This window comes from Corylus avellana, chromosome 5, assembly GCF_965113065.1.
Source record: "Corylus avellana chromosome 5, dhCorAvel1.hap1.2, whole genome shotgun sequence".
NCBI classification, from domain to species: Eukaryota; Viridiplantae; Streptophyta; class Magnoliopsida; order Fagales; family Betulaceae; genus Corylus; species Corylus avellana.
In genome coordinates this window covers 5524597-5547635 of record NC_142494.1, presented here as the reverse complement: position 1 = coordinate 5547635, position 23039 = coordinate 5524597, and the positions used below count along the sequence as shown (strand labels likewise).

The window sequence follows — 23039 nt, the reverse complement described above, 5'->3', positions numbered from 1 at the left end:
CGTGGCCAAGGGGGTGGTCCGGCCACCCCCTTGGCCCAAAAAAAAAAAAAAAAAAAAAGGGAACGGGTGCATTTGGGGGTGGCCGGACCACCCCCAAGGGGCTGGGGGTGGTTTCGACCACCCCATAGCGGCCGTATGGGGTGGTCGAAACCACCCCCAGCCCTTGGGGGTGGTCCAGTCACCCCCAAATGCACCCGTTCCCTTTTTCTTTTTCTTTTTTTTGGGCCAAGGGGGTGGCCAGACCACCCCCTTGGCCACGGGGGTGGTTCGACCACCCCCAGATCGGGTAGGGGGTGGCTGGAACCACCCCAGCGTTCTCCTCTTTTTCTTTTTTCTTTTTTTTTTTTAATATTTTGATTTAAAAAAAAGATAAAAAAATAATTTCTGCTGCCACGTGTCAGTTGGCACTGTAGCTAGAACAGTGCCGTTCCAGCTACAGTGCGGAGCTCTTCCCTTGCCAAACATATATATATATATGTGTGTGTGTGTGTGTGTGTGTGAAAGATAGAAAAATTTTGAAGTTTTTAGGTGTGGGAAATTGTTATAAATGTAAATTTTGAGCGCCCATATTTTCAAAATTAGAGACGTTTAAATAGTAACACACTCTTCAAACATTTCTATTCAAGCGTGAAAGGCGATGTTTTTCAAAAAGTCACTAATTGGCCTTTTTTTTTTAGTGTCTCTAGCTAGTTCCTTCTTAAGCTAATATATTTAGGTGCAATGTGCAAGGATGTGTATCTACACACAAGTATGTTAATAATCAATGACAAAAATCGTTGCACGAAAGGAGAGAGAGAGAGAGAGAGAGAGAGCTGGGAGAGGAAAAAATCGTTGGAGGGAAAGAAGAAAAAAAAATGAAAAGAAAGAAGAAAATGTTAAAGAAAGAGAGAGGGAGAGAGAGAAATAGCAAATAAATCATATAGATATCATCTAGCATATATGACACTGTTCATAAATGCATCTAAAATGCACTTTAGATGGCTAATCTATGTGGGGACACTTTTACTCATTTACTTAGCCATTTTGCATAAAAGTTTAATATGGCTAATCTAATGCGAGTACTCTAAGAGATACTAATTAAACAATGAAAGTCTATAAAACTAAGCATGGAAGGTTGATTTTTAAAAGGTGAGAGTGATTTCAAATCGTGCCTACAAGAATTAGACTTGGAGTAAAACTCCTTATTAACACCCTACTTGGCGATAACTCCCACTCACTCGACTATGAGATTATTCATATACTAAGAGCATGTTTAGAATTGCGTTTAAGGTATAGAGCTTTTAAGAACTTGTTTGAACTTGCGTCTAAGAAATAGAGATTTAAGTCAAAAAGCGTTTTTTTTGCAAAAACTTCATTTTTAAGCTTTTGTCAAAAGTGCACTTTTGTTATTTTTAGGCTTTTTTTACCCTTAAAAGCACTTAATTTTTTTTTACCAAACGAATATTTTTTTCTTCAAACAGATTTTTTTAGTGTTAAAAGCACTTGCAGGCCTCTTAATCGCAATCGTAAATATGTCCCAAGTCAAAAAGCATGTTTTTAGCAAAAGCTTCATTTTTTAACTTTTGCCAAAAGTGTATTTTAGCCATTTTCAAAGTAAAAAAAGTCAAAGAAGTACTTTTAGAATTTTTTGCCAAACATGCCAATTCTTGTTTGACAAAACATTTTAGATACTAAAAGTACTTTTTAAGCTCTATAACGAAATCCTAAATCGGCCATAAGGGTACCGATGATTATTGGATTGTTCCGATTTTGTCTATAACACGTTGTGGTTATTGGTCAACAACTTTCCGAGTCTTTTCGTCATCTTCTAGCCCCCATTTTCGGATCTTTTTCCAAAACGCATTGTCGCCACTTAACTAGTAAGTGGAAGACGTAGAAAAGCACAAGCAATGGAAAAAGAAGACGTACTTGATAAAAAGTGAGAAAGTTAAACCACCACAACAGCTATGGCCTTCATGTGACATGGTGTGAAATCATATTGCACTCAATAATGGAAGCATCTGAGTCACACTTTTTTAAAATCCCATTTGGAGTCTGTAGGCTATAAAAGCCCTTCACTTGTAGTTCTGGCCTTTATCAAATTAAATAGCGAAAAACATAGTAAAAGATCATGGATAGCTATTTGTCTCACTCCATGTTCATGCGCTTGCTTTTTCTTCTCTCAATATTGTTCCTTGTTATTTTAACATTTCTCTTCTTTCTCTCTTTTTTAACGTTTCTTTCCCGCAACATAGCAATGCTGCCTTGGCTGAGCGATGATGGTTGAGCTGCTCACAGTGTTCCTGAACGAGATCCAGTGTAGCTTGCTGGCGACGACGGCCATGCAGGACCCAAGGGCTGAAGGCCACTACTTTCACAACGTTCTTGAAGGAGATTTGGTGCAGGCTCAGCAGGAGGCACCACGTGTTGCCTTCGTTGATTAGGAAGAATATGATGATGGCAGACGCGTCATTATATATGGTTGAGTGAACGGTAGGGCGATTTGCGATTCGTAGTTGAAGGGGAATTTCGTCTGATTTTCAATTTGCAATTTCGTCTAATTGGCAGTAATTCGTCTGGTCATTGTTTGAATGAAAAATTTTAAAAACTATTATTTTAATCAAATATAGAAGAAATTTAGATAAACTGTTGGATACAAGTTTTGAAAAGTAGTTAACTAAAATCGTAGGTTTTGAAACGTTCAAAGCCAAAGAATGTTGTAAATGTGTCTTCCAGGTCAATGCATCAGCTCTGCTTTGTTATCGTTCTCGCATGGTATTCCAGAAAAAAAATTGAATTCTTTCAAATATGCAGTACACCTGTTATTAGCCTCCAAGCTCACAGAACCATAAATGCCACACTTCCTGATTTACAGATCACAGCCCAGAACAGCCATTGAGGGACTTGATTTCCCTTCCTTGTTTCCCCTCCAAACCAAATCTCTTTCCTTACCCTATTGACACCCTATGTTCCCTAATATTTTCAAGAATTCTGAACACAAACCCTATAATAAACATGCTGTCCTCCATTAATTTGCTAGCGTGAACCATAACAATTAACAAAGTAATAGAGATGATTAGATGATATACTGAATAACCACAAATAACAACACCAGAAGCCATAGCCAATTGCATTATTTGTTATTTTGAAGCAATGCTTCCATGGAATACACAAGCACTCCTACCAGAAAAATATAAGCTATATATAACAGTTACTAGGACACAAATTTAAAAGAACAAAAATGAGAAAACAGATTATTTACCAAACATATAAGAGCTCAAGGTGTCTTCATTTGATTGCTCTCAAGACTTTGAACTCGTCGATGAAACGCCACTCTTCGACTGAGAGGAAGTAGCTGAAGCGTTGCTCTGTGCCTGGGAACTTTGGCTTGAGGATGACTCAGTGAAGAAAACTATGTGCTCCTGGTTGTCAGCAAATACTTGGAGAGATCTTGGAATCGGGGCCAGGTTCACATCTAAAACTCCCTCAAGGATTTGAACTACCTGACCCATCGTCGGCCTGTTAGTTTCATCATCTTGGACGCACCAACAAGCAACTTTACAAACTCTTGTGATCTCTTCTGCATCAGCGTTTCCTTCCAACCTGGGATCTAATAGGATAAGGACATCACCCCCTTCAGCTAACAGGCTTGCAGCCCGAGTTGGGAAGAATCCAGTTTTGCCATCTGCTGATGGCTCAGAGTTTCTCCTTCCCGAGACAAATTCGAAAAGCATCATTCCATAGCTGTAAACATCAGCCTTGGCTGTAATGGCCACCCCTGAAATCCACTCCGGAGCAAGATAACCTCTTGTGCCTCTCATGGTTGTCAGGACTCGGCTGAACTCACGCCCAACAAGCTTGGCCAGGCCAAAATCTGCCACTTTTGGACATAAATAAGCATCAAGAAGAATGTTTTCTGGTTTTATGTCACAGTGTATGATGCACTCTCTGCACTTCTCGTGGAGATAAGTCAACCCTCTAGCTGTTCCAATAGCAATCTGGTATCTTGTTTTCCAGTCCAAAAACCTTTCATGGAAAAGATGAGATTCTAATGAGCCATTTGGCATATAATCATAGACCAGCAACTTTCTAGCACCTTCAGAGCAGAACCCACGAAGCCGAACAAGATTTACATGTTGGATTGTCCCGATTGTACTGACTTCCGTGCGGAATTGCTTCTCTCCTTGGCTGATGCTTTCAAGTTTCTTGACTGCTATGAATGTTGAATCGGATAAGGTCCCTTTGAAAACAGAACCAAAGCCTCCTCCCCCCAACTTGTCTGAGAAATTCTTGGTCGCATTTTGCAAGTCTCTGTACCCAAATGCCACCAATGAACCCTCTACTGTTTTTCCTGTTCCAACAGCTCTGTTCCTTCTTCTAAGGATTACAACCACGAAAAGGCCTAGCAGAACTGCTGCAACTGAGCCCGCAACAGCACCAACAATTATCCCCTTATTATTCTTTTTACTTGGAAACTCAGAAGCTGCAAGCTTGAGATATAGAGTTCTCCCATTATGATCATCTCCTGAGAGTTGTTTCAGATTCAAGAGATCTCCAATCCAAAATGAACAATTGTTGCTTTCATATGCATAAGCAGTGCAAGAGCAGTCATTCAAGCAGGTGGATTCACATTCTGAAGCATTTCCAACCCCAACGGATTGTGGTTGTACAGGCGATCCCATGCTGGGCATTGGTAAAAACCTGTCCTCGTGCCCATTGGTAAGATTGGTATTCTTACACTGTAAAGTAGTTATCCTCATGCACCCACCAGAATAATCCGATAAATTCCATTCGTGCTGCGACTTAGGAACAAAGCCTTTCAAGCAGCTACAAAAAGGCATGGAATTTGGGTTGCAGCTACCAAAAGCCCCGCAAAAATCATAAACCTCGCATTGTGTTTTCGGTTGAGACCAAAACATATTCCACATGTTGGTATTATTTAGCCAGGTCAGTTGCTTAATCTGCCCAGAAACATCCATCACGAATCGAGAAATGATGGAAGAATCGTAAAGATAATAGGTGAAATAACTCTCATTTGTATTGTTAACATAACTGAAGTTGTAGATATAATTGGAGGACATTTCAGGAACTAAGCTAAAAATCTTCCCATCCCAAGGTCCACTAGTCCAATACTGAATGGACCTATTCCACAGAATAATATAGGAACTGGTATCTGCCTCTAGCTGAAGATTGAAGAGTCCTGGTGCAGGATCCTCCTCATTCTTCCATGAAATGAGGCGTTGGTTTTCATTGGTAATTTTGTTGAATGCAATCTTACCACCAGGGAGCCATGTATTAGCTGGGTTATCAAAACTTTGCCATAAATATTTTGATGAAGTAGACCCGTCTCTCACAACAAGATTTCCATCATCTCGAAGAACAGCTTCTACAGGACTTGATGAAGTGTTGGAGGTCAAATTTGTGGACCAAACTGGGATTTGGGAATCATTGAAGAGAACCAAATTACCATCCGAGATTCTTAATACAGAAGAACTTTTATCAGAGACTGGTTTATCTCTGTTTGCCACCCAAACTATGGTTTGGGATGAGACTTTGCTGAGACTGTACCACATGCCTATATAGTAGTTAGAAGAGTTACCTGGTTTGAAGAAACCCAGTACAAAGCTCCCACCTGCAGAGACCATGGTTTGGTCACCAGAGAGAGATTGGTTGGCAGAGATGGCAGAGATGGTGTCAGCTCCATCGGAAAGATGGTTGTTGAGAGATAAGCTGAGGAAGACAAGAGAAAGCATGAGCCATGGATTCTTCTTGGTATCCATGGCTGCAAAGAATTTTTGCAGAGTAGCTAGATCTTCTGAGGAACAATAATTACAAGAGGGATTCAGGGAGAGAGTCCAGGAAGGGGTCTAAATACTAATATCTCCACCTCGTCCCTGTTGCCACTTGCCACTTGCCACTTGCCAAAGGTAGTTTATAGACCACACTGGCGACTACACCCTTCAGCATATTTGTCGTGTTGCGTCGGGTATTGTGGGGGCAAACTATTTCTTTTTGCCTCTTGACTTTCATGTAGAAGCCCTTAAAATCACATGGTTGTAGCCTCGAAGGGGAAAGTATATCTTATAATTTTCTCCTCCCACTAAAAAGGGAAACAACAAAGAAAATAAGACATTTTTTTTCTTGTTATTCTTTTTAAAGTAATTATAAGAAAGTATAGGAAGAATGGATGACACCCATAAATATGAGATCAAAATACATAGAAACTACAATAAAAACTTACCCATGCATTCATTCTCTCAATTTTTTTTTATTAATTAATTAGACATAATTGTCTTCAATTCAATTGCAAAAACCTTGCACAATAGATCTTAATAGGCCTATTTGACCGATTAAATGTTTGGACAATTCAAAATTTATTCGGCCAAATGGTCTCATCAGGGCCTTTCTCACAATATACTATATCTAAATTTTTTAGAAATGGTAGTATTATCAATCAGTTGTAGACTACGCCTCATGAAGTAAAGATTACTAGTTTAAATTTTTTTCTCCCTCTTTTCTTATGTGGGTAAGTCAAAAAAATTAAATAAAAATTAAAAAATAAATAAAAAAGGACAAAAATAAAAATGTTCCTGATTAGATATGAGATGGCCATTTTGGTCATTTTGGAGGAGATTGAGTGGCCACATCACATGCCCCGTGCTGCCGTGCACTATGCGGCGAAAAGTCAAAGAAACGCTTTCAAATCCCAGTGCAAGACAACCTTGGAACAAAAAGATGAAATTTTGGACTTTACTACAATATTTAGCATAATTATTTCTTCACTTTGTCTCTGTAGAAGAAGACCTTGGCTGGGTCAAACTTGTGGTCACAGTTTTGCACGCACAGACCACAACCACATATAAAACCTTTCGATTTTCGAAGGATTTAGATGTGAACGATTATTTGTGGCATGACTTGGTCCACCACGAGTCACAGCTTACAAAGGTCAATTTCACCTTTCCAATTTGTCCTACGTGTAGGTCCACTGAGCATCATTTGGGTATATATAACACATCCATGCCATACGTATTTCTGACCGAATCAAACCTACAAAAAATCACGTCCATCAACGGTGTTAAAAGAAGTTAAGACTCAAAGCCACATACATCTATTAATCTCCATATGATAATGGGTCTTGTTTCTTATGAGAAACAACAAAGCGAGAAAGGCATATACGTGTGCCGTGTTGGAAAACATAGACAAGTCATTTTCACTCGGAAAAAGATTTTTGGTACTGGTGGGTTTTTGCAGTTGCGCCTAATTGGGTTCACATGCCCCACAGATTTTGACCCGCTATTTTCTTGGATTCGGCTATAACCCACCATTGGTCAATCTGTTAGAACGTTCTCTATCTCGGCCATGACTTGCGGTCTATCTAGACAGCACCAAAAGAGACCCCAGTAGAAGAGACACGAGTCTGCTGCCGCCAGCTCGCATTAATTTATTTTCCACCACCCAGACTTTTTCTCACATCAGGATGGTAAAAGAGTCATGATACACATTTCTCTCAATTATTTTTCAACCATCTTTTTTTCTAAATATAATAAATTTATCATTGATTTGTGAATTTATGTAAGTTACACAAAAATTTAATAGTAGATTCACCTATTTATTATAAGAAGATTGTTGAAAAATCGTTGAGAAAATAATTTTTATCATTTCTCAAGCTCCTCAATCACACGGCATGAGAACAAAAGCGTGAATTCTATGATATCAGTCAATGTACCTAATGGAGGACGTTGGTTGAATTTAAAAATATGAGAAGGAAGAAAGTTGAAACGCATAAAGAACAAAAGTTCAGAGGGTTAGACTATCTCTCATACAAATTACAGCACACGTTTGCCACAAGAATTTCTAGATAGTCCGCCCATAACACCTTATTGCCGTCAAGCCATCATATGAGAATTCCCACTTCGATCTTTCTCAGACCTAGACTGCTACAATGGCTTTTCTTTTCTTTTTTTGACAAATTACAGATAGCTTCTTCTTCTTCTTCTTCTTCTTCTTCTTCACTAATGTCAAACCAGATGACCAGAATAAACATTTTCTTCTTCTCCATTAAAAACCCTCTTCTGCTTCTTCTCCACTAATGTCAAACCAGATGACCAGAAAAAAACCTCTTCCTAAAAGTCCTATGAATACCTAGGAAACAAGTGTATGACAAGTCATGACCAAATCCCACTCCACCACATGCATTTTCTTCCGGAGGAAACTCTGATACTAAGGGCCCGTTTGGTTTGCGAATAAACCCCTAGAATAGAATGACTATTTCCATGAAATAGTCATTTTTTTATTTAGTAGGGATTTATTCTTAAAAATAGTTATTCTCATAAAAATGATTAATCACATCCACACAGGAATAGTTATTCCTTATGGGAAGGATAAGGTTTTTCAAATTTTTTTTTTCCTTAAACTTAAAATAATAAAATTAAAAATTAAAAAATATAAAATATAAAATATTAAAAAATTGGTTAAATGTGTGGTGGCCGACCACCCAAACGGGTGGCCAGCCACCACAGAATGCACTAGGGGTGGCCGCGCCACCCCCGATGTGAATCGTGGCCCCGATGAGAATCCAGGGTGGCGGTGGCGCAGCCACCCCCGATGTGAATTGGGGTAGCTAGGCCACCCCAAAATCTCACTGAGGCCACGATTCACATCGGGGGTGGCGCAGAGGGCCTCGGTGGCCAGCCACCCATTGGGGTGGTCGGCCACCACACGTTTAACCTTTTATTTTTCTTTTTTCTTTGTTTTTTTTTTTAATTTGAGATTTGGGAAAATTAGAAATCAAATGGGTTTTTTAGTAATTTTAGTTCAATTCCAATTATAAAATCTGTATTGCTATCAAACTAGAGAATTTGAATAACTATTCCATTTCAACTTCTTCCATTCTCAGTAATAACTATTCCCTTTCCTAATGGAATACGCATTCCGCAAACCAAACGAGCCTTAAGTCTTAGTTCCATGAAGTCAGTTTGATTGCCAAACTCTCAAATATAACTCATGTAAATTTGTAATAGAGTTTTTAGGCATCATCCCAGAAAACCACCAAGAAAAAATTAATTGAGAAATTTATATTCAAAATATAGAATAACTATGCAAATCTCTCATAAAGTCTTATCTAAAATGTGTGTGATGCTTAAAAGCTTTATGTTTTCCATGACTAATACCCTTCCTAGCTGCATTCTAGGTACATAAAAATGGCATTAAACATGCAGAATCAGATCAGTGAAATTGTTTTGAAAGCTTAGTCAAGACTCAAAATTCTTTACACATGATAACCAACAAAATTATACAATGGACACAACTACAGCCAAAAATCTTAAACAACAAGAAGGGAACGTTCAAACAAATACCTTTCTTCTTAAATCAACATGTTATCTGTAATGCATATGTAGCAACCCAGATTTTTAAAGTCTTATTTTAGAGATATTAAATTGATGCTATGATTATATTAATATTCATATTAGGTAATGGCATTTACTTTGAGGTTGAGATATTTATTGATGATATTAGGTAATAATATTTATTCTTGAGGAATTTATTAGATCTTATGAATATTATTGGAATGAATATTTATTTGAGGTTATTATATCATGATGATGATTTTATATTGATTATTTTATTGGGAGATTTAAGAGATATGATAATTGATGATTGATTGGTATAATTTGGAGTATGATTGTAATAATTGGTGATATAATAGGATAGTAAATGGTAGGTATAAGGATGGTAGAATAAGAAGGTAGAATAGTATAGGGTTGGTGAAATAGTATAGGGTTGGTAGAATAGTATAGGGTTGGTGGAATAGTATAGGGTTGGTGAAATAGTATATGGTTGGTGAAATAGTAAAATGAGGGTATAATTGTAAATTGAAGGTAGAATAGTATTTGATTTTCTCCTATAAATAGAACTCTTCTCCTTCACAATTTTCACCACTCATCTCCTCTCCCATCTCTTGCATATATTCTTCCTTCTTCCGCTTTTTACTCGGTCTTTCTTCTTTCTAAGAGTGTTTACTCAGAACAGAGAGAGAAAGGGCGAGACCAAGCGCTACAAGAAAGAAAGAACACAAGAGAAACCGAGAGTGAGATGGAAAATTTAAGACAGAGAGCTGAAGAGGAAGAAAGAGAGTTTAGGCGAGAGAGAGAGAGAGAGAGAGAGAGAGAGAGAGAAAGAAAGTCAGTGAAGGGATTGTTATGGGTATGGACCAACTGCAGCTGAACGGGTTTCAAGTAATTACCTTTGATGATCCATTCATGTAATCCACTGTAAGTATTCTTACTTACTGAGTATGATATTGATATCCAATAATACGGATTTTTGTGGTTTTATAACTTGTCTAGCATTTTGCTATATATATGATTCAACAATGATTTATATTGTCGGAAATCAATTGACTCACTACTTCACAGTTTTTTGTAGTGCTTGCAGGAATGGAAAATCAAGGTAATTATGCAGTTGTGATTAGAGATTCATATTGAGATGTACAGAGATTCCAAGTTGGTTAAGTTTTGTCTAGAGTTTAGACTGTCGGATAGATTTGTATAAATGCCTTGTACGACATAGCTTTGGGTATTTTTGTATAAAGAAAAGTATTTTAACAGTATTTTTTTTGTATTGATAATTACAGTTTTTCCGCTATATGAGATTGTTACAGCATATCCTCGGAACAATTTATTTGAACAGAATTGCAATGGCCATGTAATAGTGGATTCTTTTCTTCTCAACAACTTAGAGGTGCTTGAAAGACTAAAAGCAAGAAAAAATATTTTAACACAATGTGCTTGTTGATTTTCAACACGGCTTCTCTACCATATATAAGCAGGTAAAGAACATGTACTCATATCCCAGAGAAAACCAAAGACCTACCTTCGATCTTCCTGTTTGCAGCAGTTCATCCTGAATTCCATTCTGTAATGCAAATTATAACTCTCGGATATATGTGGGAGAAAAGGAATAAAAAGATCCTTCTTTACACCTATATGTCGCGGCAGTTTCAAACTTTACAATTGGATACTCAAATCTAAATTTTACACGCAACATCAGTCATACCTTTATACTGCCGACAATGAATGCTAATCAATTCAGACAGTCATCTTCCATAATCTTTGCACCACGCTGTATTCGTCTCAATGCACTTATCCTGCTCACATGAATACCTGAATGTTTCACCATCACTGTCCTTTCTCTTGTCCTCTCTGACTCAGCAGAAGCACCACCACTGCTAAAGGCAGTTCTAAGACAGACAGCTGGAACTCTTTCATCTCTCTCCTTTCTCTTGTGTTTGTGAAGTGATCTTTGAACTGGTTGGTTCGCTCCACAAAGGCATCCAAAATAGTACAGAGGATCAACATAGCAAGATGATGAAGAGACAATGCCTTTCATGCTGGTTGGCTGGACAAGTTTTATAAAATCCTCTATCTCTGAAAAGCAAGAATGATCAGAGTATGGAACAGTATAGATGTACTTATGAAACCTTTCAACAGAACCTGAATTTGCATTTGGGTTATCATTATGGTTCCCACTGTTTCCACTCCACTTACTTTTGTTGTAATGAGAAGTTAAAAGAGAACCAAAAAGTTTGTCACCTCTTTCAAGAGATTTTGTCACCCATGGAAGACCAGATGGCATGATGCCAATAGTTGGGCGCATTGTATTTAGTCCCTCTAGAGTTTCAATGTTAAAACTGTAACGAGGAACAGCTCGCACTCTTGTAAGAGAGGTCTTGGTTGTAAATATGTCATGGAACCCAAGAAGGTGCATAGTTCGCAAGCGTTCCGGCCACACCCAAATCTGTAATGAAGAAAAAAAGAGAATAGAGTGTAAAAAATAAATAGGCAACTAATAAGAACAAAAAAAACATTTAAGATAAAGTGTCAATATTTGTATACCTACTTAATTTTACACAGGGAGAAGAGGCACTAAGCATATAGAGAATCTTTTAGTCAGATGATCAACGACACAGTATAAGTTTTCCAAATAGTTTATGGTATTATTATTTAATTTGCTGTTTAGAAAAAAAAAATGCAACAAAATTGATCAACGATCAAAAGGCTTTCTAAAGGTGATTTCCAAAGTGAAAGTGCCATTTAGCTGCATATGCATAATAGTACATCATGCACTTTCAGAGACCATCATAATAATCCATATATAAAAAGCTAGATTTTTCTCCTAATAAATGGGCATCAACAGACCTTTATTTTAAGCGTGCGTGAAATGTGAAGCAAAAGATCTTCTTTCCCCAAAGTGTCAATCGCAATAATGATATCATGTTCAGGATGGGAGACAATGATATCGACAACCTGTAACCAGCCATAAATTTAATTAGCAGTAAAACAAACATCTCTTAGCACTATTACATCATTGTAGGGAAAATTAGTATGATATTTGATAGGAAAAAAAAAATTGGATTCTGGAAAAGACCCTAAACTAGTACTGGTTGTCTATCCTAACTTAGTAATGATATTTAGAAGGTTTAACATAGTAGTGCCGATTGTTCAGTAACGTGCAGCTATAAAGTGAATAAAACTGCATCATACGATCAAGGCAAAACCAGAGAACCTTGCAGAGAAATGAGGAAGTGCACCTGCTGAGCTGCAGCTTGTCGAGAAGGAAAAATGTATGATGGATTGCAGTATGTGTTATCCAAGTAAAGGATGTCGACTACATCATCCTTGAGAGCATCAAGGAGCATGGTCCTTCCTACCTTTGCCCTCTTACTAGCTGTTTCCCAACGGAAATCACCAGTGAAAAGCAAACAGCCAAACTCTCCACGGAACAAAAACATGACTGCGCCTGTTGGATCAAGAAAAACAAATGCACAATAACAAGTATTTTCAGTAATTGCACCATCAATGAATAAAGGCCTCGCAACAGACAAATTAGGTTCAATAATAGAACCAGGTCCTGGATTCAATCATATTCTCTATGGTGGCTATGGTTTTCACTACAAAAGATAAAAGATTCTACCACAACTTCCACATAAAAAAACAGACTGCAATATCTTCTCCTTCAATGTTTACGACCAGAATCCACAAACAACCTTAATTAGAACAAGAATGTGATGGTACTCTTGAAGCTGTGTTTGATAAATGTAAGCTACCATCTAACTAAGTATAAGATATGCTTAACACTCTTTCCTCCGTAAATAGAGGAAATTTGAAAGCATTTATTTTCATCTAAAGCAAAATTGTTGTCATTGAGGATAATCTATTAAAATATCTTGTTATGCACATAATTATTGCGTTGGTTAGCACATTCAAGCACTAATCTACCTATCTAACCCATCACAAATGCTGCCAAACAACAAAACAAATTGAAATTATGGCATCCGAATTGCATCTTCCAAACAAAATTTTCTTTGACACCTTTACAAATTACGAGCATTAATCTACACGCGCAAACAAACCCTCACAGACACATATCAATCAACAATCCATAAATATTGAGATCGTAATTTATCCTATTAACAAGAATTCCCTCTTTCTTAACATGTTGCTAATCTAAAATGCAAACTAATCCAATCCAATCCAAACCACATTATATTCCATAAGAACCTAAACCAAGCAACTGGAGAGCAAATTTACCAGGACAATGGTGAGCGTCGATGGCCATGACCTCGACGGTGATGCGGGACTGTAATGTGGAAGAGGGAGAGAGAAGGGAAAGGGAGTGCCACGCGCCGAAGGGATCGAGGATGCGGAGCAAAGAGAGGTTGAAATTGGGGAATTTGGAGGGGAAGAGGTTGGCGGTGAGGCGGGAGCAGAAGAGTGGGCCCTTGGCCCAGGTGGGCGACAGACCCTGGGTGTGGTCCGAGTGCAGGTGTGTCAAGAAGTAGGCCTGGCTCTGGCTCGTCCACCGGTCCACCGATATCAGCCCCTTCTCCATTCTACGCAACGGTGGCGTTTTGCACCGGCATGTGGAGAGAGAGAGAAGGGGGGAAAGTGGATTGTGTTATTTTGGCGGAGTGGTTGTTTTTGAAATTTTCATTTTGAACTTTGGGGATTTATAGGTGGTGGCGGGAGTTGTACGGGAGTGAGGGAGGGAATTTGAACGGGCCTCTTGGAGCCTTGGACTTGGAGGGCAGCATCCCTAATTGCGGATCGGAATTCCATTATTATCCCTGCTCTGGTAGTGGGAAGGGGATGTGAAAGTGGGGTTTTTTGTCATCCGAGTAAGTTGTTTGGATAGGGCATCTTACAATTCCCTATAATTTTCTCTCATCTTTCTCTTCGGACAAAAGATGAAGGGATCCAAATTTCTTCATGGATTTACTGTCCGTTTGGTATCTGGAATAGTTATTTTTTTATTTGATAAATGTCTATTATTAAAATTAATTATTCTCATGAAAATTACTATTATGTTACACACATTTAATATGCAGATATACTCTTATATCTGTTTAATAATTATTTCTTTGTTTGGTAGTACAATATTCTCTTTAAAATAATAAACTATTCCTATAGAAAGAAAAAAGAAAAAGAAAAAAAATTAAATGAAATCTATGGATAATCATGATAAAGCTGAGGGGTCAAAGTAGCATGCTAGTTGTGACAGCGAAACCACTTCTAATGCTTAAGATAGTGAAAACGGATTTGAAAAGGTGTACAAATGAAGTGTACGCAAAAATAATGTATAAAAACTAGTGTACCTATGAGATGGTTTGTTTTACTTTTTGTAGAGGCTATCCATCCTTAATTAATAAGTTGGCTTGATAAGGCAAGTCCCACCACTCGTTGGGCATAGGAATCAATATTGAATGTGGTGTATCTTTGTAATTCAATTTCCTTTCGAGTGTTGGATCCGTCAGCCCTTCATCATTACCAAGAAGGCTTGGAATCAGTGAAACCCTAAGCCTTGTGAAACCCTAAGCCCCCCCTCCAGAGCGTCGCCGCCTCAGCGAAGAAGGGATGCCCGTTGCCTGCATCCCTCCTCCCCTCGACCTCTCTGCTTTGGGTGCTAGTATTTTACTTGATGTCCCTAATCCTGGTGCCCCCTCTCTTCCCCCTTCCTGCCTCTCCTTTCCCCCTATGCTTTTTCTCCCTTTTTGCCTCTGTGTCATTCCCCTGGGCGCTCTTTTCCCCGCCATCTCCATTTGCAGCGCTCCCTGCTTGGGTTGAAACGAGTTGGGTGTTGGATCGGCTTGCCTTCGCCTGGTCCTCCGTCCTCCTCCTGGCTTCCCCCGATGCCTGCCCACCTCCTTGCTTTCCGATTCCGCTGTGCCCATCCCACCTTTTGCACGAGTTCTGTCGATCCGGCTGGGTTTGTTTTTCGTTTCTCCCTGATTGCGCTTCTTTGCTTTCGTTCTTTGATTTTGGTTCTTTGCTTCCCAATTTTGTTTTTAGGCTTGTTTCTGTCTTTGGTGTTTTTTGTTCTGTTGTGATTGTGTTCCCTCTCAGTGGGTACTGTTATTGGGGGTTTTCACTCAAACCCCCCTCCTTATTTGTTTGTGTGTGCCACCGATCTCCTCCATGCCCGCTTCACCGCTCATCGCTCATTGTCGGGTCTTTTCACGCACCCCTCCCGCGCCAAGCTTTTTGTGCCACCTTCCGCGGCGGTTTCCGGCCAGCTCGCGATCAGCCTCCTCCAGCTGCTATGACCCACTTTGTGTGTTTTTTTCGCGTTTATTTCGCATTGTTGTTTTTTCTGTTTTGTATTCCCTTTGAATTTTCCTGTATTTTGTTTTCTTTGCTGTAATTTCTTTTCCTGCATTTGTTTTGTTGTTCCCTTTATTTCCCTGTATAGTTTTTCTTTTTGCTGGTATTAAGGCTCTCCCCTCCTGTTTTGTTGCACCTGGTTGCTGCCCGTTGTTATTGGTCCAGACCCTTGGGTTGTGGATGTAAACTTTATCCTAACTTTCGGGTTGATGAAGATGAGTATCGACTTAGGGGTTTTGCTCTCAAGGTCGAGGAATAAGCGCCACCTATACATTAGATGGTGTCTGTTTGATGCAAATATGATTTTTAAACCTAATGATTAGTCATAAGTTAGCAGATACTTTGTTATGATTGATTTGGTCTGTTGTTGATGATTGTATCTTTAGCTTCGGCTATGATTTACTTCAGAGTTTTTTGCTCTGTTTGTAAGAGCTTTATGCTCGCGACTTTTATCGATGAATAAGTATGATATACTTCAAAAATGAAAAAATAAAATAAGAAGGCTTGGAATCGCAAGGCATTACAAAGATTGTACATTGCTTTCCTTGAAGAGACTATTACCAATGGCTCATTTTCATTTAAGAAATGCTACTCGGCATTCTTAAGTAATATTCTTCTAACATTCTTTCATAATTAAGTGGATTATGTTCATTACATGATTTATTGTTGTTTGGGGCGTGTGCAAAGGGAATGGCTCCAATGTGTACATTGTTTGGTAAGCCTAGGTCTCAGGCCTGGGCTGACAAGCCCTTGCCTGGCCCTCTAAACCTTTCTACATCCTAGATAAGTTGGCTCTCAATTCTGAAGATTAAGCAAGAAAATGTTGACATCCTTTACAAAAGGTGAAACAAACCATGTCATAGGTGGTACTCATTACATTAACCTACCATTAAATCTTAATACTTATTTAGATGTACATAATAGTTATTGGTGATATAGTGACCATAAAATGTTTCATTGGAGTCTCGAAAAAAAGGTAAAGGGTTAAAGTGGCATGGCGGTGGTGACGGTGAAATCACTTACAAGAGAAAGTGAATTTGAGAAGGTGTATAAACAAAATGTAAAGTAAGAATTAAATGTGTAAAAATAAGTATTAAGCATTTGCTCGGGTAGCTCCATATTTCAACCGTTACTTTCTTGATTATTTGGAACTTGCTTTGCCTTCTGCTTCTTCTTTATGAAGTATACTTTTTATTAGAATACTAGCAACAACTTTCCTAAATCTCATTTCATTTCTTAAATATAGAAAAAAAACTCTTAAAAAAATATCTGAAACTGATTTTAATATAAAAATATTTTTTTTCCTCTCTTTCCTCTATCATTTTTTTGAAAGTTAAAACAATATTTTAAACGGTTTTTCTTTTTCCCTAACATTTAAATTAATTAAAAAATATTGCAGGGCGTATTTTCCTCAAAGTCTTTAATTAAAGGATAAAGTTTTTCTTCAAACTGGGTTAGAGGAATTTTATTCAACCTACTCTATAAAATTAACATGTATTCCTTTTTTTAATAGCATGTAAGATGCACGTATTTTTTTAATAGTAGGGACAAAGTTTGAATAAATTTTATTTAAAACCCATGTGCATCTTATATATTATTAAAAAAATGAACACATATTAATTTTATAAAGTAGGTTGAAAAAAATTCCTCCAACCCAGCTTAAAGAAAAACTTTGTCTTTAATGAAACATTGTGCGCGGAGTGCTTAGAAACGACAATAGACCGTGATTGATCAATATCAATTATTTTATTGCCTTGTAGCTTTCAACACATAACTCTAACTTTGACCCTCGATATTTCAACATAAATTAGGCATTTGAGCGGCACCTCATTTGCTCAATTGGCCTTTTGTGGAAGAAAATTGTGACCGTTCGAAGGTAGACACTGGCCTTTTGGATAGTTTTGGCTAATCCTTTTTCTAAATCTATTTGAGTGTTTATAACTCTTTGTTAAAAGGGTCCACCAAAATATTTCATTAATCAACTTACTTCTATTGGGTAAGTAGCCGAATCACCTTTAGTGAAGGGTTATTTCACTACTTAAGGGGTGATTCGGCTAATCTTCAAAGATTATTAAAGGTGGTTGGATCATTCTAGAGTATGACAAGACAACAATGGAAGTGATAAGATGAGTGATGTTCAGCAGTATTGAAGAGGTGGCAAAGAAATATAGGAAGAGACGACACTTGGCGGCGAGGTAAGACAATTGATTCTGCAAAATGTATAAAACGATAGCTACTCTATGGCATCCCAATCATGTATCTACAGTCTCAAAATAAAGAGTAATACTAAAAACTACACTTTTGACGCTTACTATCATACATTGCACGTTCTGCTGACATAATAACAGCGCCTATCGGTCTTTAAATCAACCCTTATTAGTAGTAAGTTGTTGCGTATATCATTCGTCCGTTCATTTGCTTGGTCACTGTCCCATGTTTGGGGTCACTAGAAAGTGATCGGGGGTTGAAAAGTAGCCCCAATTTGGACACAATGGCTTTACACCTGCATCCAGCTAATGATTTATACATGAAGAGTCCCCTGGACACCGGAGCATCTAAGAGAGCCGCTCATGTCTTTGTTCCTCAACCATGACTCACAGGCTCATAAAAAAAAGACCTACCAATTTGGCTTCTTTTGGATTTTAATGTTCACCCTTTTTTGTCCTTAATAAATTTTCTTTTTTCTTTTTGTTGACTATGCAACCCACAGTGTTTGTTCTTATTACAAAAAAGCAAGTCCCTAAGAGTGAAATTTCACCTTTATTTTTTCCCTCTCTAAACACGAGATTTTTGTAAACCATCAGCCATCAATTAATATCGATTGTGTAGATCACGGTTGTGGATCACGCCTAATGAAGAGGAGGTCATTAGTTCGAATCTCCCATCCCCCTTCCCTTATATGGGCATGTCAAAAAAAAAAAAAAAATTGATTGTGTCAACGTCTCACATTAATCTTATACATTTTTCTAGTTTTTATTAAGAAACCCTCTAATTGGATTATCTCATAATTGCATGCAATTTGAGCACATTCATAAAGATGAGGTAGACTCAACTACTCTAGTAGCTCAATGCGGGATTTACCTATTCATAACAAGTAAATCCAATGAATCCGACTTACAATCTGTTATGCCGTAGTTTAATCAACGGTTAAAATTGAATATTAAAGTTGACTTACTTTTAAAAGTTTTTAATAGGAAAGAGAAAATTAAGAGAGATTTTGAAAAATTCAATCTTAACCGTTGAGTAAACTATAGCATATAAGCCAAATTCAAACCCAACAACCTCCTCTTTGTGATGTTGTCTGAATTACATAGAATTTGAGCAACAAATTGTAAGAAATTCTAATCCCAAAACTCTTAGCATCGAGAATATTTACATCTAGTTCAACAAATTTTTTCTCGATTTTAACTAAAAATAACTTCTCTTTATTCTAGATACTTCTCTTAGCTCTCTCACCAACATCTTGTTCTTATGTTAACTATCTACTTTTATTATTCAATTTAAATATTATTTTTTAAGAATTTCTTTAATCTTTCTTAATAAGAGAGAGAATATTAAAGATTTTTTAACTGTCTTTTTCCCATTTGGTAAATCAAGTTTACTATTATTTCAGCTCACCAGATGCAACTCATTTTAGTAAAATTATATTGTCTAATTTTAGCTACTAGTTGGAAAGGAGACCTACCCACCACCTAGTCTCCCTCCCGTTCCGACATCCTAACATGATTACGTCTTATGATTCTCATCTCTCGCTGTTTGGGAAAGGACCCCTTTTCCCATTATAATTTTTTTTTTAAAAAAAAAAATTTGTAAGATTTGATTGATAGTTAATAATCACTATATCAAAATATTTTAAGGCATGTTTGGAAGTGCGATTTTAATAGGTGCATTTTAAAAATTGTATTTTAAAAATTGTTACTTTTTAAAATTACATAGGCGTTTGATAAAACATGTTAAGAAGTATTTTTTTTTTTTTATCAATTGAGTATTTGGATAACATTAACATATAATTGTGGTTTCATAGTCAAATTTGTAAATATGCGCCAAATATTGTTTTAAGCAAAATCGTAATTTTGGTTTAAATTCGCACATTTTCAAATAAACACTTTTAGTCAGCTTATAGAAATTGCGAATTTTTTTACAATTTTAAAATTTACATTTTTAAAATCGCAATCTCAAACATTTAAAAATTACAATTTGATTTAAAAACAGATTATTTTTTTAAAAACGCACTACCAAGCTTTCCCTATTTAGTCGGTGATTAATGACCTTCTCAAACTTATTAATGGTCAACTGTAAGTGTTTTGTCACCATAATAAACCATAACCACCAACAAGTAGACGCAATTGCTTCAAATTCTTGATTGTCTTGTTTTTTTATGTCCTTTATGAATTATACAAGTTTTCGTTATATTTAATTAATAAAATTCCATTAATATTTAAATTACAATGATTTATAAAATTCTAAAATCTAGAGCTTATATTATACAATTAGCCTGAAACAAAACTATCCATAACCGTAACCATCACACCCTTGTGGCAGAACTTGCAATAACGAAAACACACAGCTAGCAGAGAGACTTGTGCGATTCACCGTGATGACCTCCCACCGGAAGATCGCGATCGCCGTTGACCTGAGCGACGAGAGCGCGCACGCGGTGAGATGGGCGGTGGATAACTATCTGCGGCCGGGGGACCACGTGGTGCTCCTCCACGTGCGCCCCACGAGTGTTCTCTACGGCGCCGACTGGGGCTCCAATCCCATCCCATTCACCAATGCCCAAAATCTCGACTCTGCCCCTCTATCCATGGAGGCCTCCCAGCGAAAGCTGGAGGACGATTTCGACAATTTTACGGCCACCAAGGCGACGGCCCTGGCGGAGCCGCTGGTGCAGGCCCAAATCCCCTACAAAATCCACATCGTTAAGGACCACGATATGAAGGAGCGGCTGTGTCTGGAAGTGGAGCGCCTGGGGCTCAGCGCCATGGTCATGGGCAGCCAAGGGTTCGGGGCCTCCAAGAGGATGGTCAAGGGCGGGAAGCTGGGCACGGTCAGCGACTACTGCGTGCACCACTGCGTGTGCCCCGTCGTCGTCGTGCGCTATCCGGACGAGAAGGAGGACGCGAAGATCGCCGACCAGGTGGAGCTCCACCCGGTCCCCGAAGAGGACCTCGAGTACCAAGACGCTTCGGATGAGCCGAAAGGTCGTTCAATTAACTTTCTTGTCGTTTAACTCTACTTATTATATTCGATTCTTTCTTGAGTTTTGGCTTTTGGATTTTGCTTTAGATGCGGTAAAAAATAGAACTTCAAATAAATCTCTTTTTTAACGCATGTGATTTAATTTAATTTTTTCACAATTAAATCTACACCCTTGAAAAAATAACCGAAAGTTTCCAATGGGAAATTGTTGTTTTCACTTTGCGAGCTCTCTACTTTGGTTTATTTACAGTTGTATGATAAACATTAGAAAGAGTAGGAGGCTAATGACGGTTAATAGAAAGAATATTAATTAAATAATTAACTTTAAGGGCAGTATTAGAATATTAATTAAATAATTAAAAAGTTACTCTTAAGCGTTTAGAAACAGTTGCTCTGGTACGAATCTCCCTTGTTGGGTTTTACTTCTCCAAAACGTCTGCAATCTGCATATTGTAAGGGATTGAAGTCTTAAATACCAAAAACTCAAAGGTTTTGCACTTATTTCTGAACTAAACAGTATATATCATGTATGTGTCAGCAGATGCTTAAAGAGTGCTCCCTGCAGTGACAAAGTCCTCCTGAGCTCAGGTGATGCCTAAATAACTATTAATTTACAGTATTGTCTATTGGCTTCTTCTTCTTCTTCTTCTTCCTTTTTCCTTTTTAACAATTGCTGTTTTAATTTGCACTGGTATTATGAGAGGTTGATACACAGACTTAGCTGGTAGAGCATTTTGTGCTCTTTCGTTTTTAACCTCTTGACACAAGGTTCTGGCACTCTTATTCTTTCAATGATAGAACTGTTTGGGATTTTAACCTTGGGATGTGGGAATTCCTTGTGTTTTAGTAGATTCTTTACATCTGATGTTGTATTCTATATGCTTTTCAAATCCACATGCTTGTTTGTGTCTAGTTAAATATTGGTAGAATATGAACTAATTAAATTTATTATTTCGTATTAGCTTAAGGTTTTGAAATAACGGGTAATTTAACGTGATGTCAGAGTAAAAGTCTGGAGTTCGAACTTTGACTCTACAATTTCCTCTCCAAATTTCAGGTGTCAAGAGTAAAAAGTTTGGAGTTAGATTCGATATTTCATATCGATTTAAGCTTTTGGGATAACTAATAATTTAATAAAAGACAATTGATATTATGATTTAGCGGTGGCAAGAAGTAAAAACTGACACGATATGGCATTGCATCCATGTTGCAGAAGGTGATGAAGTCAACTGGAAAAAGTGGAGGCTGCAATATGGGGACAAAAATCTGAAGAATGTGATGGAGATTTCTTCTTGGTGCATGTAAAAATGGATGGTAGTGGCGTTTTTGGTCACTGTCTGTATGTTTTCCTCATTATGAAGTGTTTGTGGTATATATATATATATTGTATGGTGAACTCTTTGGGGAACTGTAGCTTCGAAGTTCCCCCACACTGTTTTACTGTCTTGTATAGGAACCAGTTTTTATAGTGATTATTGGTTAATATTCGTTTTTAACTTTGCAAAGCCACTTCTTTACTACACTTTGCTGGAATGACATGCAAATATTGATGTAGAAATGGGAACAGTCTCAAAGAAAAATATAGTAAGGCTAGAAATACAAGAAAAGCATAATTCTTGAGGCATTTGATGAGATAGATTCATTCCAAGAGGGGAAAATGTTCCAAAAAATCTCCCAAAGAAAGGATTTTCAATCTTTCATCTCGAGTTCCAAAGAGCTTTCCATTCTTTTGGAGTAAGAAAAGAGGAAAAGAAACATTCCTAGCAAGACTTGGTTTGTAACCAGCTGGCCTATTCTGAGAATCGAGGGAAATTTTGAATTGATTTGGACTGTTACATGAGTATTGTGAAATAATTATAGGTAGTTTTGAACATTACACTTTTTCAAATGCCAAAGACTCCCTTTATGTTTTGGATGGCAAATAGATTCCCTGTCCTGAATCTTAAAACTCCACTAGAAATTTTCAAATATAATATCTCGTTTGACTTTAGAAGCAGAAAGTGCTCTTGACATATGAAGGGATTGCAAAAGCTACTGATTTAATAAGGGTGCTTGAGATGAGAGCTTTACCCCACCCAGAAATTTTTTAGAGGTTCTTTTGGGAGATGTCCTAAAACGCTTCTTCTTTGAGCAGTCCAATAAAACAGGTAGGCAAAGAACTGAGTTCATGGTCTGAGCCACTGATTTGGGATTATTTAC

At 37.6% G+C, this 23039-nt stretch overlaps 3 protein-coding genes across 4 annotated transcripts; 1 reads left to right on the top strand and 2 right to left on the bottom strand.

The window, feature by feature from the left end:
- Positions 1–2863: 2863 nt before the first annotated feature.
- Positions 2864–5846, bottom strand: LOC132180760 (G-type lectin S-receptor-like serine/threonine-protein kinase At2g19130). The gene has a single exon (XM_059593694.2). It carries the CDS (start codon positions 5757–5759, stop codon positions 3282–3284), a length of 2478 nt encoding a protein of 825 aa, XP_059449677.2. The 5' UTR covers positions 5760–5846; the 3' UTR covers positions 2864–3281.
- A 4840-nt stretch (positions 5847–10686) lies between these two features.
- Positions 10687–13998, bottom strand: LOC132180763 (DNA repair metallo-beta-lactamase family protein). Its single transcript, XM_059593699.2, has 4 exons — positions 13569–13998; positions 12569–12777; positions 12177–12284; positions 10687–11775 (listed from the first exon to the last, which is right to left on the bottom strand). Exons 1-4 carry the CDS (start codon positions 13867–13869, stop codon positions 11062–11064), a joined length of 1332 nt encoding a protein of 443 aa, XP_059449682.2. The 5' UTR covers positions 13870–13998; the 3' UTR covers positions 10687–11061.
- Positions 13999–20114: 6116 nt separating this feature from the next.
- LOC132180767 (universal stress protein PHOS32) lies at positions 20115–22336 on the top strand. 2 transcript variants are annotated; one of them, XM_059593707.2, is made up of 3 exons: positions 20115–20842; positions 21382–21428; positions 22057–22336. In XM_059593707.2, exons 1-2 carry the CDS (start codon positions 20236–20238, stop codon positions 21387–21389), a joined length of 615 nt encoding a protein of 204 aa, XP_059449690.1. In that variant the 5' UTR covers positions 20115–20235; the 3' UTR covers positions 21390–21428; positions 22057–22336. The 2 variants fall into 2 exon arrangements, with proteins under 2 accessions (XP_059449690.1, XP_059449689.1); XM_059593706.2 differs by having other exon boundaries at positions 20116–20842; positions 22054–22336.
- Positions 22337–23039: the final 703 nt, after the last annotated feature.